Source organism: Astatotilapia calliptera, chromosome 20 (assembly GCF_964374335.1).
Source record: "Astatotilapia calliptera chromosome 20, fAstCal68.1, whole genome shotgun sequence".
NCBI lineage: Eukaryota > Metazoa > Chordata > Actinopteri > Cichliformes > Cichlidae > Astatotilapia > Astatotilapia calliptera.
Genome location: NC_137441.1, coordinates 2,705,606 through 2,722,738, shown reverse-complemented (window position 1 = coordinate 2,722,738; position 17,133 = coordinate 2,705,606). Strand labels below are relative to the sequence as shown.

The 17,133-nt window shown below is 43.8% G+C and overlaps 1 protein-coding gene across 6 annotated transcripts in view; it reads right to left on the bottom strand.

Moving 5' to 3' along the window:
* sulf2b (sulfatase 2b) overlaps positions 1 to 17,133 on the bottom strand; it is a 105,614-nt gene that overhangs the window by 26,593 nt on the left and 61,888 nt on the right. For all 6 annotated transcript variants that reach the window (XM_026155034.2, XM_026155039.2, XM_026155038.2 and 3 more), the window contains 5 exons: positions 9,421 to 9,649; positions 8,336 to 8,456; positions 7,302 to 7,420; positions 7,079 to 7,230; positions 6,723 to 6,892 (listed from right to left, as the gene is read on the bottom strand). In XM_026155034.2, the coding sequence (XP_026010819.2) occupies positions 6,723 to 6,892; positions 7,079 to 7,230; positions 7,302 to 7,420; positions 8,336 to 8,456; positions 9,421 to 9,580 (722 nt within the window). In that variant the 5' untranslated portion in view covers positions 9,581 to 9,649. The remainder of the gene's footprint in view (positions 1 to 6,722; positions 6,893 to 7,078; positions 7,231 to 7,301; positions 7,421 to 8,335; positions 8,457 to 9,420; positions 9,650 to 17,133) is intronic.

Sequence of the window (17,133 nt, the reverse complement as noted above, 5' to 3'; positions counted from 1 at the left end):
ATACCGGGCATTTGCCCAGTGGGCCGATGTGATTTTTCGTTTTTATGGGCCGATGATTTTTTTTTTTTTTTTTTTTTTTTGTAACGGTATAAACAATGAAAGGTGGTGGATTGGCCAGATGCTGGCCGATGTGTAGAAATAACACAGTTGTTTGGTGGTGGCTATGGCGGAGCTAGCATAAAGGCCAGCAGGTGGATGAGGGAAAGGGGAGGCAGGACGAGGAGAGACCAGAGGCGGAAGCCGGTCCAAGGGTGAACTGAACTTCAGGTAAGAAGTTATGACCTGCAGTCTATCTGGGTCAGATATAAACAAAGTTTAGGTGGAGTTTATTTTCGTTGTGCTGACTTTTAACCGTCAGTTACAATAACTCGTATTGCGTACTAGCTAGCATGACAGCTGGGTGGGTGCTGTGATGTTACTGATAGTGAACTTTATTTTATTCATAAGGTTAGTTAGCAGACTTGTCGACCATCCCGTAAAAAACATAATCGTCCCGCATTCAGAGAAAATGTTACGCGTTTCATATTGAGCTGAGAAGGGACGCAGTTTGTCCCGAACTTCAGCTAGAATGGAAAAAAGACACAAAGCTGGATTTATTCTGCGTCTTTACGCTGCACAGCTGCCTCTTCTCCTCTCATCCTCTCCCCTCCCTCTCCTGTTTCTACTTCAATCATGAAACTGATCAATGATCCGCTGATCAGCTTTTCTCTCTTGTTTGTTTATCACTTTGCGCCAGAAAGAGGAAACCAGCGGATGTCGCGGTAAACAACAGCAGCATGAATGAGTTGAAGGGAAGTTATGAACTGTTTCTGAGAGACAAATAACACCAGGATCCTTTTTTAGGTAGCTGACAGCTGGTAACTGTGCAGGGGCGGGTCTAGGAAAGTGTTGCCAGGGGGCCATGTAGGGCATTAACAGGGAGAGGGGGGCACAAAGAAATACTTTTCTTTCTTATTCTCATTTAAAATGTCTCGCTTTTAATAAATAATTATCTAAATCTTACAACCAAAGTTTTTAGTATGACATAAAATGTATAGAAATCATACATATACCAACAAGACTGCACATCACTGTCACAACAGCGTCTGTTTTCATTCAAAGGCTTTATGGCTTTTCCTATAATACCTGGTGGGCCGGTCTGTAGTCAAAATGCAGTGCATTAATCTGAGAAGGTGCATTAAAAAATAAATGGCCGGGCCAGCGGTGCACATCACAAATCAGCTCACATAGACACATTAGTTGTGCTGCTTCTTAATGACGGTATCTTAGCTAACAACCCCAACTACCAGATTCAGCTTGTAATTGGCTAAAAATAACTTAGCTTACTGGTGAGAGGGACGTTGCTAGCTGGCAGTTTTTTCAAGCAATGTTGAAATTTCCACTTTCCAACACTTCAAATACTTCAGGAGCTGTCCGCTCAGCGCAGCATCAGCACCATGGAAACACACGGATACATCCGTAGATTCGAGACAGAATTCACAATGCGTTTTCGGGACTTTCAGGTGTTTGGACCAATGTTTTCTTTTCTGATCAAACCAGAAAGCTTTAATGAGCAGCTGGTTGTCTCACATTAACTGGCTGAGTTAATGTCAGTTAATGCAACATCGAAATGCAGCTGATGAACTGAAAAGCTCGACTCTGTGGGGTCAAAGTTTGCAGAACTACAGACGCAGCTGGAATCCACAGCTGTGCGTGTTCATGGAGCTGCATGTTCACCTGCTGGACATCACTACCTGACAAGCTTAACTGTCTTCAGAACATTGCAGAGGCCTTATTGACAGTGTTTGGCTCTACATGTCTGTGTGAGCAGATTTTCTCTCACATGAGTCCTCAGGCAGCCTCTGAATGCTGGACACTCGGAGACCTGTGTCTCTGAGTGAGAGACCAGAGATCACGTTAACATGTGTGTCTCTGTATTAACAAACATGCCATGTTGGCCCAGTTTATTTTTCTTATCATTGTTGTGAGGAGACCATAAACAGCATTTGTATTTTCTGTTGTACAGTTCATTTGCTTTTGTGTATAAAAAGTCATTTTTGTTTCAAAATAGCTGATAACTATTCGCTGATAGCTGCCAACATCTGTGAACAAATATAATCCTATAAAGTGGTTCTACATAGTGTGTAACTGTTCATATAGAGCTTTATTACATTTATTGCTAATGCAAACATATGGCACACTGAAATTTTAGATGCACTCATCATCAGAAAGGTTGCCGAGCCCTGCTCTACAGTAACAGCCAAGTTAGCTCTGTGAGTGACTTTGCTCCACGATGATTGGATGTGTTGTTGTATCTGTGGTCGAGGATGAATTACGACACGATGGGCACTAGAGCAGCATGCTAAAGAAAAAAAGGTCTACAGATGACAGAAATGTGTTTTTGGTCTATGTTGAACTTTTCTTTTGTGTGTCTTTGTGGTGGTTTTGCACCCATTTGTTTTATTTTTGTGTCTCCTTTCAGTCCATTTGAAGTGTTTGTGGTCGTTTTGAGACTCTGTGCAATCCTTTAGTATCATTTTGCATCCTTGTTTTCATTTTGTGTGCCTTCTCATCTCCAACATCTTTGTGTGTTTCTCTGTGGTTGTTTTGTGTCAGCTTGTGGTCGTTCAGTCTGCAAACATGTTTCATCTGCTTCATGCTTCTTTCAAGAAATTTCCACATCCACTTGTGTTTATTGTGTCTTCTTTTTCACTGGTTAACGTCTCTGTGATCAGTTTGTCTCCATTTCTGGTCCTTTGAATGTCTTTTTTGTTATTTTTATTTCACTTAACTTTACAAGAGGAAATATCACTTAATACGAAGGCCCTCAGACTTGGCCTGTGGCCTGCAGACCTTGGCAGTAATTGCTCGATGTCTGTGCTGATGTCAGGTCTCGGTAAGTTGTGTGAACTGATCAGGAACAAGACTTGTATTTACTAAAGCTGCTGCAGCAGCAACAGGAAATTAAATGAGAAAAACAGGAAATGGAAGAAATGAAAAACTGTATGAGCTCCAGCAGGGTTGTAAAAGTCTACTGGCTATGAGGCAGCAATGCCTGATCCACAAGCTGCTTACAGACTTACCCGAGAAGAGTTTAGGCTAAAAGTGAAGTGAGCGAGCCAGCGATGTGCCGAACAGTCTGAACATTGCTCTTCTAAAAATACGTCTTCTCTTTGTGATTATGGTTTAATGTGTCGATAACAGCAGAAACTGCAAAACTGAACCATTCCACATGCTTTTTGGATTCACAGCAACTTCCTGCTTTATGGCATGACCGTATTTTAAAGGACGACTAATCTCTAAAATAGAAAAACATGAATTTGTAAGTTTGCTCACTCTCAAAGGACGAGACTGTAGACGTGCACAAGTTTAGAATGGACCACAGCAGCGGTCCCCAACCCCCGGGCCACAGACCGGGACCGGTCCGTGAGTCGTTTGGTACGGGGCCGGGAGAGTTGAGGCTCGGGTGGTTTTCAGAGTTTTTATCGGTAACTCGGTTTCCCTGGGTCGTTTCCCGTGTTGTAGTTGTGTTTTATTTTGAAAGAAATATTTACACGTTACCATAGCGACCAGAGAGCATTAAGGGGCAGCGAGGAGGATGTTACTCTCAGTGTTGTTGGCGCATTTCAGGAGGACGCTGCTAATAAAGTTACACAGCTACACAGTGACTTCCCGTTTATTATTATATTTACAAAACACCACAGTTTTTGTCTCGGTCGTATCGTTTTATTCTGTTGTAATTATCCACGAGACCTTAAAGGCTCTGTGAAAATATTGTCTGACATTAAACCGGTCCGTGGCGGGGGAGCGCTGGACTACACGGCCATCAGCAAGAAGCCTGGTGAGAGGGTGACAACTGTTGGTGAGATTATTGCAAATGGACAAAATATAAATGACCATGAGCCACCCTGGGTCTGGAGCTCCATGCAAGGTCTTGCCTCACAGGGTGAAAATGACCATGAGAAAGGTGGTTGTTAATAATCTGAAGGCAGTTGGGACGACAGTCACCATGAACCCCACTGGTAACACACTGCATGATTGAGAAGGCTTGGAAGAAAGTGCTGAGGAAACCAACATCGAGCTCTTTGGCACCAACTGGACGTGCTGGGTTGGAAGGAAGACGGCTCAAACGACAACCACAGTCAAGCACGGAGGCGAGGACATCATCAGATTTTCTGTTAAGGATACAGGACAACTTGGCTGTAGGGTGGAGCTGCATGGATTGAACTTGGATGAGAGCTTCCTTCCCTCAGCCAGAACACTGAAGATGAGTTGATGAGTCTTTCAGCAAGACAGTGACCGAAGGCACCAAGGCAACAAAGCAGTGACTGAAGAAGAAGCACATGAAGGTCATGGCTTTGTCCAGACAGCTGAAGCTTGGAGTTGCTGAACAGCATCCAAGAAAGCTGAAGGATTGAGAGAGTTTCTGTAAGGAGGAGCCGGTCAGTCATCCTCCTGAGATGTGACCAACAACAGGAAGCATCTTACTGCTGTTCTTATCAGCGTGGGTTTGCCCACCAAGTTTAAGACACCGAGTCTGAATGCTTCCTCTAACTTTTATGTATATATGGAGGCAATAAACAAAACACCAGGCTGAATATGAATACAAATGTATTCCACGCAGTGTTAGAATGAACCGCACGTGTGATGTGTGCGTGTCTGTGTGTAGCTGAGTGTAATATCATGTTTGGACACATCAGGCTGTGTGAGGAGTGATGACAGCAGATGCTCCTTTTCATTAATAACACAGTCTCTGTCCTCCTGCTGTGTTAGCTGCAGAAGATGTTCCTGCACTGTGTTCTGCGTGGATAATGAATGACTCCCATCAGCTAACTCGTTTACTCCTCTCCTCGCTCCTGCTCGGCAGCTTCATAATTAAATTTCCTCGTCGGGACAGAAATGCTGTGGGCAGCTGGAAGCATCTGCACGGGCGCAGGCGGGCTGGAACACTTCGGTCCGTCTGACAGGCGGTCAGCTGACACGTGTGGAGCTCGTGAACTCGTTTTAGGGAAGATTGACTTTATTCATTTTGAAGGACTGCAGCGCGCCTCATTAGTGCAGCTGCGGTGAAACCGTTACCTCACAGCAATGAGGTGCTGAGTTCAAACCTGCCAGGCGACAAGCAGACAGTTTGTTGACATTTAAACGGTTCTCTTTGAGGCGCTGTTCCCAGATTCACTTTCATTGCATTTTCATGCATTTTGCAAGTGCAGCTACCGAAAAGCAGAATTGCATTCAACTGTTAAACTGCGTGTAACTGACATGATGATGCGTCACAGTAAGCACATTTGAAGCAGATCGGTAGGCAAACAAGGACGGTGAATGTCTGCCTTCCTCGCCTGATCACTGTCTACTGGTTCTGGTCCAGTAATGTCGGTTGGCTTTGGATTCGTTTGAGGTGTTGAGAAATGAAATGAAGCCAACACAGAAATGCATTTCCTCTAATCGGCAATGAGACCATGTCCAAAAGTGAGTCAATCCCCACAGAACCCCAGGTTTACAGGCTGGTACAACAAAATGGTTTTAGCATCTATGGCTGTACGCTCCCACTGCTGTCTTCAGCGTTCAGCTTGCAGCCTCTGCGCCTGTTTCAGAGCAGAAAGGTAAAATGTTTTCTTTCCTTCTGCTTCATTTTGTCTTTATTTACGAGACTAAAGCTGAATGCACGGCTGTTTATTACTTCGGGGAGAAGCTGCAGCCTAAACCCGACCTTTTCTTCAGAATTTGACAACACAACAGGTCTCCACTTTCATTAAAGTCTGCAGCACCACACGTTTCCTCAGTCGCACTGATTCGCTGGGTCTTAATCAGCCATCGTTCGGTCCCGTCAATAAGGTTTAAATTAGACTTTGCAAGTGCTGCTGGTTTCCTGCTTTCTAATTCATACTGAATAATAAAAGGAGAAGCAACTCTGCGCCTGTGCTGCATTTTTGTTCTTTGTGCACAAAGACAAAACTGTCAAACGCTGATCATTCCAGCGTATGAGCGTCGAGTTATGCACTGACTGTCAGAGGAAAGGGATTACTGTCTGTTCCGAGTACTTCCAGCAGCGTTTTTGTGTTACAAGAATAGAAAAACCTGCATAAAAATCCCTGTGAGCTTTAAATGGGATTTAAATGGTCTCCTGACAGCAGGAGTCCAGCCGGAGTTTCCTCGGGCATCTGTTTATATCTGCGGGATGAAAAAGATTTCAGTGTGATGTCTCTGTCTGTTCAGCCGTCTCCCAGTCAGATCATAAACAAGGAAACGTATCTCTGATGCGAGACTCGCTCATGGACTTTGTCATGTTCGCTAAAATTGGACTCAAATTCATGTAAAGAGAGTAAATAAAACTAATGTATTCATTAACACTCACACGTACACACACACACACACACACACACACACACACAAGCACACACACACGTGTTAGGGAGGATTGTGCCGTTTCAGTCGTCTTGCTTCAGGATTTATCCCGTGGTGCAGAACAGAGCTGCTCCATTGTTCTGCTGGATTACAGTGGCTTAGTCTCATTGTATGTGTGCATGCGTGTGTGCACTTGCATTACTACTTTTGTGAGGACATAAATGTGTTTCCACAGTTGCACTGTGGGGACTCTACTTCCTTATGGGGACAAAAATTAAGTCCTTACAATGTAAATCATGACGTTTTGCATGACGGCAGGTTTATTTTTTAGGATAATTCTCTAGGAAATGAATGCAAGTCGAGGAAAAGATAACTGTGTGTGTCTGTGGGAGGCCTACATGTGCTGCGATGCGTTGGGGAAGGCGGTGCTGTACTGCGGGGCAGAGTCTTCGGGTCCATGAGGGGCCGCGTGACTCAGAACCATCAGAACAGGGCGGTGAGGATAAAGTCGCTTTGAAGAGCGGAAGTAACGGATCGACTCTGCCGTGATCAGGTCGGTCAGGTAGTCCTGGAAGCACAACAACACACATCACTATTATTAACCCTGATTTTCTTCACTTTAAGTTAAAACTCACTTAACATCCACCGAATCAGTGACGAAGCAGTCAGCGCAGGATCAGAGTTCATTTCAATTTTAGCCACATGCTAAACTTGCATTGCTGTGCAGCGACAGAGTTGTGTTGTGTGTCCTCACCTGTGGATACTGCGCTCCGTGCTTCTCTCGCACGCCGTTGCGACACAGCGTGTAGTTGTAGAAGCGGCTGTTCTTCACCAAACCGAGCCATTCCCTCCACCCGGCGGGAACGTACGAACCGTTGTACTCGTTCAGGTACTTTCCAAAGAAGGCTGGAGAAAAAGCACAGATGTATTAACAGAAGCCTCACAAAGCCCGAGTGCGTGTTTGTGTATTTGCCTACCTGTCCTGTATCCAGTGTCGTTGAGGTAAACGCCGAAGGTCCGTGGCTCGTGCTGCCGTTGCCAAGACGGCGAGGAACAGTTCTCGTTGTTGGTGTAGGTGTTGTGGTTGTGAACATACCTGAGGGAGACAGAACACGTGTTACTACAAGAGGCTCGCACTTTGTATCCCAAGTCTCATGTAAAGTTATTTTAATAGTTCTGCTAATAGCGCTTTGGTAATAAAACACATCCATTATAGGATTTTCACTCTTTCCTTTACACATGAAGACATTAAAATCACCTGTCTAATATTACTAACGTCTTCGTTGGGCCGCCAAACCAGCTTTGACCTGTTGGGGCACAGATTATCTCACACTGAGGCATGCAGCTGATTAATTTAACACCTGCATCAGGCTGGTTCTCTGCAGAAACCCACAGCCAAGACACGATAACTGGAAAAAGCTGTAAATGACTCATAAGCAGCTGGTTGCTTACAAAACATAAGAATAGAAGAATAGAATAACCCGTTATTGTCATTGTTCAAGGAACCTGTGATCTGTCAGACGCCACTGCTGCTCTTGGGTAGTTGTTGTTGCTTCAAAACCGCGGGCCTCCTTCTACCTCAGAGAGGAGCTACTACTTAAAGGTGGTGTAAGTGGGGAAAGTGAGTAGACTAGCCGATGGAGAGCAACTGAGGAGCAAATTGCCTTTGACATGTAATAATTGGTGGAATAACTGGTTACAGCATTCGGCAAATCATCAAGCTCGGTATAGGTCGAACTTGATCGATCCTTAAGTGTAAATGTGCTTCATTATCCTCTTTGACTTGATTAATAAAATTAACATCATTTTGTATTTAAAAGATTTGAAACTAGCACCCAACCATGACCTCATCATTGAAGTCTTTACTGAGGTCAGGAACGACCTTTTTCCTGTAGACAGTTTATACATCGGCTGTCTTTTTGCACTTAGACGAGTCGCCCCCTGCTGGCCAACGGCTCTGGCTTCACTTTTCGGGTGTAGTAGGCACCTCCATCTTTGGAACTGTACTTACTTCCCAGTGAGCATGCTTGAGCGTGACGGACAGCACATGGGCGTGGTCACAAAGGCATTAGAGAAGGAAGTCCCGCCCTCCTCCATAATGCGGCGAGTCTTATTCATTGCCTGCATCGACCCTACATGGAGAAACCCACGGTTAGCACATTGTAAAGCTTGTCCACCTGCTTTGGTGATAAGTTCCTTGGTTTCTGTTGAAAATTGTTCAAAATCATTTTCCTCATAAGCCTCGACATAAAATGGAGAGCGACACCTGAAACATGGTTCTTATTTAAAATGCTCGATGATTAAAGATCAACTCTTTCCTCGCCTCTGCCCTCAATAACGAGTTCTGACACCTCGCTTTATATCAGTAAAGTCGTGGTTTGGCGACCATTAGAACAGTTTACAGGTTCTTCTGAGGGCAGCTGCACTGGCGGAGACCACGCTCACCAACTTCTGACGCAAACCCAGCAGCTTTGTTCTACGAGCTAGCCTGAAATATGACAGAAACTGCTCGGCTCAGAAAGGCGTTACTCTTAGTAAGCTTTAAATGTTTAAAGAGTTTACCACACGTGTTCTGGTCAGAGCAATGAGCTACTAAGCCAGTACAAGACCCAATGAGTCTAACAAGCAGCGAAGAGGTTACAGAGTAACAAAAGTTCTCTCTTCCTGCAACACGCCTGCACAATCTACGATACAGTTAAAAATGGGATCATAATCTCAGACAGCAGCAGACAACAGCCATTTCCAGCTGTATGTCGTTAATAATAGAAGATAAATTTTTGGATCGCAGAGAGGAAGTTAGCCCTAAAAAGGCTCCCAGACAGTGATCATTGCACTCCGACCTGTTAAAGAACAAGATAAAGGAGTTACTTAATGATTCAAACACTTTGACTTGGAAGTAAAGCTCAGTTGCTCAAGCTGCTCAAACGAGATCTGTCCGATGTATTGATATGACGAGTGTAATATTATGTTAACTGTGTATTACTGTTAAACTGAGACTTTTTTATGTCCACACCAGCGTGTTACCAACAATTACATTAACAGTACAGACAGTCAGACTAATGCTTATAATAAGGCTTGTAGTGGAGTTTCAGTCACCCAGCTCCATGTCCTGGTCATCAGTCAGGATGAGGATGATGTTTGGTCGGATGTTGCGTCTGTCTCTCTGGAGGCGGGGCTTCAGGCGTTGCGTAGAAGAAAAATGAGCGTGACAGAGCGCCACGGAGACAAACAGGAAGAGGAGAAGTCGACCTGCCATGGCCTTTGACCCCCGGGCCTCCCCACAAAGGTCAACCAATCAGCTGCTTCCCACAAGTTGTCTCAGCTTCTGGAAAACACACAAAGAGACCGCCTCGAGTTCAGAACCGAGGTTCAAACAAATCTGCGTGAGACTGAGCCACCGGTTTACAACGTTCGCCATTTCCAGCTCCATATTTTTATTCCTCGACTCCACTTAGAGAATCTTGGCATGACCCAGGACTCAGGATAATCCATATTTATCTTGGTGCCCCCTCAGTTTATGCTGTCTCTCAAACAAGCCGAGCTCCTATCCTATCAAGGCCACCCTGCCTGCAAGACAGCTTTCCTCTGACTTACCGTTCACAAACAGAAGATTTGAACAGTCGATGGTGGAGTTCCTGTGCTACCAGTCTAAGATGACCACAGTTTAGTTACCATAGAAGAAGAAATATGTATGAAACAGAGTGTTTATGACAGGCTGACGCCTGCGTTTTAGGCTCACGGGAACGGCTTGTGTACTGATATAAACCTTCAACTGGCCACTGAAAGAGAAGACCTTACAAAAGGATTCAAAGTGGCGTCTACACTGTACCAGAACCACATAATGTTGCTTTAGTTATAGATATTTTAGGAAACTGTTTTCCTTCTGATATTGCAAACACTTCCTCAATCTGTTGCTAACATTCGCTTCCTAGATGCATGTTTGTTGTAGTTGATTGGAATCCTGCAGGTGGTCATCAGCGTCATCAGGATTGATCCTCTTGGAGGCGAAAAGTACCTGCAGCAAATGTCACAGTAATCTGGCCAGTAGCGGGTCAGATATTTGAAAAGGCCAAACGAATGCCCCGCTGCTCACGCAGCTGTCGGACGTGTTATGACTGTTGCAGCAGCGTTTGGCTGAAATGTGGCTGCGGTACGTGACGCGCTGCGTTTATTTACTGCGCGAGGGCGGGAATGTTGATGATCCATCCAAGAGAGCGCTGCTTTCACACAGCAAAAATAATAATAATAAAAAAGTCAAAGATTTCTGGTCCCAGTAGTTACAGGACACACACACACACAGTTGTCATTAGCTGCAGTCTATTGTTTCTCTGATAATAAAACGCTGAAATCTTATCAGTCACACTGACGTAAAGCACAGTAGAAATGTGTGTGTCTGCAAGTGTGAGTGTGTGTGTGTGTGTGTGTGTGTGTGTGTGTGTGTGTGTGTGTGTGTGTGTGTGTGAGAGAGAGAAAGAGCTCACAGCAGGGTGTATCATGCAAATTAGCCAGTAATCAAAACAGAAGAGGCTCAGTGCTCATTCTGAACACACCCACGGTGATATGTGTGTGTGTGTGTGTGTGTGTGTGTGTGTGTGTGTGTGTGTGTGTGTGTGTGTGTGTGTGTGTGTGTGTGTGTGTGTGTGGCTGCTGATGGAGCTCTCATGTTAAAGTGGTCTGGTGGCTCCAGCTGTGAACAGACTGGAGATTACACACGACCTGCTGAGAGAGAGAGATTGGCAGAGAGACCTCCACGCTCCATTCAGGCCACAGCCACAATCACGTATTTCATTTTAAAACAATCTTCACCAAAAAAACATATTTTGAGCTCATCTGTTTGTGTAAAAATGCTCAAAGAATCCAGAATGAAGCCACCCGGATACTCCACAGCAGTATAAAGAGGTCACAGAGGAAGGGAACTCTGGGAGTTGGGAGGTTTTGCAATGCAAATCCATCAACATATTCACGTGATAACAAGATTATTATCCACAGACAGAGAAAGGAGGACCCACACAGTAACGATGAAATCAGAAAGGGTGAGCCGGGCTGGAATATTCTGGGTCCTGTGACAGAGTAAGAATGAAGACGTGTTGGTCTGCTTGAAGAATAAAGTGTCTCCGCTGTTTTCTTGTATTTGTAAGGCTGTTTGTGGTACCATGAGTCTCAGTCAGGAGGTGAATGTGGTCGTCTACGTCATTGTTTCCCAAAGTTCAAAGACACTAACTACAACTAAACTAAACTCAACTGTCCTTACATTTCAGCTCAAACCCTTAAATGCGTCACAGCCTTAAAACTGTCAGCTGCAGCTTCTCATGTGCACAATTTTTCATCTTTAATGTTTGTTCCCATATTTTTCTCTCCTTGGAGATGAACTCCAATTTCACATTCTTACCTGTTCAAACCAACTTTTGAACCAATCAGCATTCAGCCTGAACATACAGAGGTCACATTTTATTGCTACGGCTGCATCTCTGCAGTCTGTGCTTTGGTTCCCATGATCCCTCTGTCTGCAGAGGCAACAGGTTGCACAAACAGACGTCAGAACTGGACCATAAATCCCAGATTTATTTGATTTATTTGTGCTCAGGGCATGCTCGTGTGGTGAGGACCCTAAACATGGACTGATGTCACACACTGATCTTGTTTCTGTTGCTGCTATGTTGGAATTTTGAAACTGGATGTTGAAAAGTGAGGCGCTGACCAAAAAACCCTGAAAATGTAGCACCGGAGCAGTTACGCAGGAGGCCTACCTTAAAGGTTACGGTACTTTATCACTAATGGGGATCATAACATTAATAATAAACATCATGTTGTCATCAGTAACACTTGAAAATAGGGATTGGGACCATATCTAGATAAGTCGCCCTCTGCTGGCCAAAGGAAATAATGCTGACACTTCTGCATTTGCTTCATATTTCAGTCCTGGAAGCTACTTCAACTCTGACGTTCTTTTAAAATATAATTCTTCATAAAGCACCAACATAAATGACTGACAGCTAAAACTGATTACATTAAACTTGAACAACTGTGCAGATTTATAATGGAGTGTTCAGTGACATTAAATCTGCATTTGTAATCTGATTTAACAGAAACTGTTCTAACAAACTTTCTGACATTTGATACTTAAGCTGCTCTCACACAGACTCCCACTTCGTATATTTGCATTATGATTTATATGGCACTGATGTTATTGCAGCTTTAGCACAAGCACCTCTTCCTTTGGTTATTACGGCTGAATTTCATTCATTTGTTTTTATTTCTACGTTTCTATCTTTTCATACCAAAACCATCAAACAAATATGATACAAATATGTTTCACTCTGGTAGATACATACATTTATCGCTGTCCTTTTAGGGATGTTGGCTCTAAATGAATACGACTGGGTAATGATGCTGACTTTGAACAGGAACCAAGTGAAACTGAGAATAAACACATGCGAGACTCTGCATTGTTTAACCTGGTTTATGGATCCAACCCAACATCTGGACTGAAGTGGAGCGGTCCAGCTGTTGGCCATGTTCAGCCCACCACTGTCGGTAATCTACTGCAATATATTCATGTTATGTCATTGAGCGTCATTATGAAACTGACCTACAAACTGACCTGAGACCAGACTAACCCCCGACTCAACCTGCAGGATTATTTTTCGGTCTCAGTCTGGGTCACAGTCAGCTTTGAACGCAGCACGGTTAAAGTGCAAATGATCTGCAGCACTAACGGATCATAAAGGTGTCAACGCTGACTTCTTGATTTATTCGTGCAGTTCATAAAATGTACTAGTATTATGCAAAATTAGGGACAGGATGCATTCACTGTTACCTTCCTTCACATTTTTACCAACTGGTCGCTGAAAAAAAGAGAACAGGTTTCAGGAGTTATTTATCCCCACGGTCACACAGGAAAAAAGACAATTCTGATAATTAATCGGGCACCAAAGCGAAAAAATCCAAAGGTAATATCAGCTTGTACTGCTATAGAAAAACGAGCCGATTCATAGTTGTGGAGCCCATTCCCCCGATCGAATCTCAAACACTCAGAGTAGAAATCGTGATGGGAATCTGTCATTTTTGTTCTCGCAGGGCTGCAACAGATTGGTGACCTGTCCGGGGCGTACCCCGGCTCCAGGAAAGGCTCTGCAGCCCTGGATTAGATAAACTGAAGAATATGGATGGAATTAATGGATCACTGAATGGAAACTTCTTGAAAATACCCAGCAGAGGTGCCTGTGATATTGACACAGTCGGATCAGACATATTTAAACTGTAAGCTCTCTGGTGTGAAGTCCATGTGCTGCTCACCTGCACCTGTTAGTACCATCTGATTAATTTACAATGAATGAACTGGCATCCTGTGTACTGCCACCTGCATGCTCTCACCTAATCCAAACCATATTTCCAGCAGGGATGTGGACAACTAATCAACAAGATGTTTAAATATTGCAGCAGAAATACCAGCTGATTAAACATAGATTTTATTAACGTACATAAAATGTTAAAAGTTGGTTCAATGATGTTAAGCTTTAAGAAGCACTTGGACGTTCTAAACAAACCCAGCTGGTCTGGGATGAGTTTGTGCAGAGCGAAGGAAAATAAGTGAGAATTCCTTCAAAATAAAAGCATCAAAGGTGACCAAAACCTAAACTGTGTGTAGAGTAAAAGAGTGCAACACTATTACCAAAGCAAACTGAGGATAATGTGAAGGATGTGGAATTCTGTTTACTTCACAGCTCCAAAGGTGTTGCAGTTTTGCTCTACCTTGTAGAACATTCAAGTCCTTTGAATAAGAAGCTGCGCTCAAACATTTGGTAGTCAAGATAAAAAGAAAGTTTTAGTGCCGAGCTTCTGTTTGTCTCCGTGGGTAATTAATTCTGCTTCTCCTGCTGCTCCTCCAGCCCTCCTGCTCATCAATCATTTCTACTGTAGCTTCTAAAATTATCTACCTGAAACAGTCAAGAAACAGCTAATTAAAAAGAAAACTCATTTGGCAAGCCACCAAGGACTAATATCATGAAATACCCTCCGTGTTTGGTGAAATATAATAGGTAATTTGAGCAGGAATATTTAATTTTCTAATTACAGCCGGTTGTTTCTCCCATCAGACCAGACAATTACACCCTAATAGGCTCATCTTAGCTGCCAGCATATCATGTGAACAAGTTAAAAGCCCCATAACTTTGATTAACGACACAAATTAGCATAACTCGTCTTTGTAAATAAAGCTTTAGTCGAGCCAGTGTTGTTAAAACGAGGGTTTTAAGGCCATCGCAGAGTTAATAGTCTGTTTCTGATGTTGATTGCAGGACTACACATGTCCTGATCATGTACATGCACTCACCGCTCTGAAGATTCAGTTTTGCATTGAAGATGCTTTGGTTCACTGCTCGGGAGCGAAAGCCTTTATAGTGCTGTAATTTCAATCTGCTGAAAATACAGCAGCTGTTTTGAATCCCAATACTTTCTTTTCATTTGATATTCATGGAGTCGAGCCTGAAAATAAAGCTGCTGCTCTTGATTCCAGATAGTTTGTTTTATTTGATATTCAGAGCCTTTTCGTGAAGCCGCTGAAATATTATATCCTCACCTTGGAGTCTGAGGAACATCAGTAAACACACAGGCGGAAGCAGCAGAGAGCAGAGTCACTGCATTATTTAAAACAGACGGTGAAGTTTTTAGACTTTACAGAGAAATTTTCATTTCCTGAGTAATTAACAAGAGAGGAACCACGTTTTATCCTCAGAAGACACAATAGAGCCGTACTGTGGCTTTTCTTTGGTTTATTCCAGATGTAAATAATCTTTATTTACACGCAGCAAAAAATAAGCCAGCTTTCTTCTGATTGGCTGCCCCTCACAAACATGGCATTTGAACTGTAGGTGGGAGGGGCTTCAGTGAGCTGCTAACTGTCTGCTTGGCCACACATATGCTCACTGTACAGGACAAATCTGCTGCGTTTGTGGCTTTTTGTGGTAGAGATCACCCAAGACGTCTGTCCTTTTGTAGGTGAGTGAAACCCAGTATTTATTCATCTGGACACTAAAGAGCAGGTATTGGTCTGTGCACTGCACCTGTGCAATTTATAAATGGAGCTAGCATTAGCTGATAACTTAGCATTTTAAGCTCTTGTCCAAATTTTCCCACTTCTGCCTCCAAAACCAGTCTGGACTGTTGCCAAAATGCTAACTTCACTAACTGAGGCTTCAAAATGCAGATCTGAGCACCAGTGACTGAAGCCGTGGTGTCTATATACAGCCTATATGTGTGCCTAAAATAACCATATATCAGGGCAGTATCTGGTCCCCACCTGATCCTGCATCTGCCGGAGGTTTCTTTCTGGGTGCTATATAAATAAAATCAAACTGAATATGGCATCATAAAGCCAAGAGTAGCGTTTAAAGTGTTGGGAGCTGTTGGCTCATAACTGGCTCAATACATGGCTCAATAACTTGTAGAGATGCTGCCTAGCCAAAGCCAACATGACAGCTTTGCATGGGAGACATCTTTAGACATCCAGACATCTGAAGACCGAAGACGCCCGAGGGTTAAAAGTGTGTATGAAAGACTGGTTGAGAAGCTTTCTCTCAGACCTCTGAGGCAGACTTTATCCTTCTATATAAAGATGCTTCCATGCACAAAGCCTGCACCATACAGAGATGCTTTTCCAAGTGCTGTGAGGATGAACTTGACTGGTCCGCATGGAGCCCTAAATCCCCCCCATCCAACCCTTTTGGGAAGAACCCAAGCACCAGCTGTGAGCCAGATCTTATCACCCAACATCAGTGCTGGACCTCAATAACGCTCTAGTGTCTGAATGGGAGCTAATCCCTGCAGCAGGTTCAACATCTGCTGGAGAGACTGAATCCAGACAAGGAAGGCTGTTAGAGCTGCATATTAATGAACGTGGAGTCACAGTCACGCTCCGCTCTCAGACAGCGCCGAAATACCGGAGCGACTGCACGCTTTCGGCAGAGCAATGAATGAAACTATATTATCAGGCTATAATATGCGCTACACGTGCAGTCGCGCTCTCCTGAACTGTGAACAAGCGCTCCAAAGCCCCACGGATCATAAATTCTCTCGTCTGTCATCCCGATGTGCCCTCTCTGGCTGTGGCTTCTCGATCACATCTATCTGCTCATTAATATTCATGCGCCGTGGGCGGGCCTCGCAGCCGAAGCAGCTGGCCACCAAGTGACTCAATATGAAATGTGGTGAATGTCAATAAAGAGATACTGCAGCCATAATATGGCTCCAACTGCTCATTCATATTCATTAGCATCTCTACATGCAGAGAGACCAGCAGGGGAGACTTAATATCTCCCTGCGCGGAGGTGAAAGGTCAGCTCAATGCTTCTCGACAAAACTCTAAAAAGTATCAGATGAGAAAATGAAAAGTGCTGCGGTTGCTGTGGTGACACGTTAGCCTCTTAGCCTTTATTACAGAGCCGGCTGCGGTTATTGACATACACTATATGACGTATAGCTGATCGCAGACAGAAATATCAATGCATTTGCCATTTTCATTTGGCTGTAATTGATGCGTCGGCTAATATTTCTCGACTTTTACTAATAAACATGTCAGGAGGCATTTAGCGTGAGGGATTTATTTCTGGACACAACTTTAAATTCTCTCCGGCAGCATCGCCACTGAGGCTCTCAGACCACGTTTAACCTTCTGCTTTATTTAAAGTCCATCCAACAATACCTCTCTGTATCGCACTGCACCACTGAAACAGTTCTTGTCAAATAGCAGTAGGAATTTCTATTAAGGGCCGGTAACAAATCAGCACAGGTTCCACGTTTATTTTAACACAG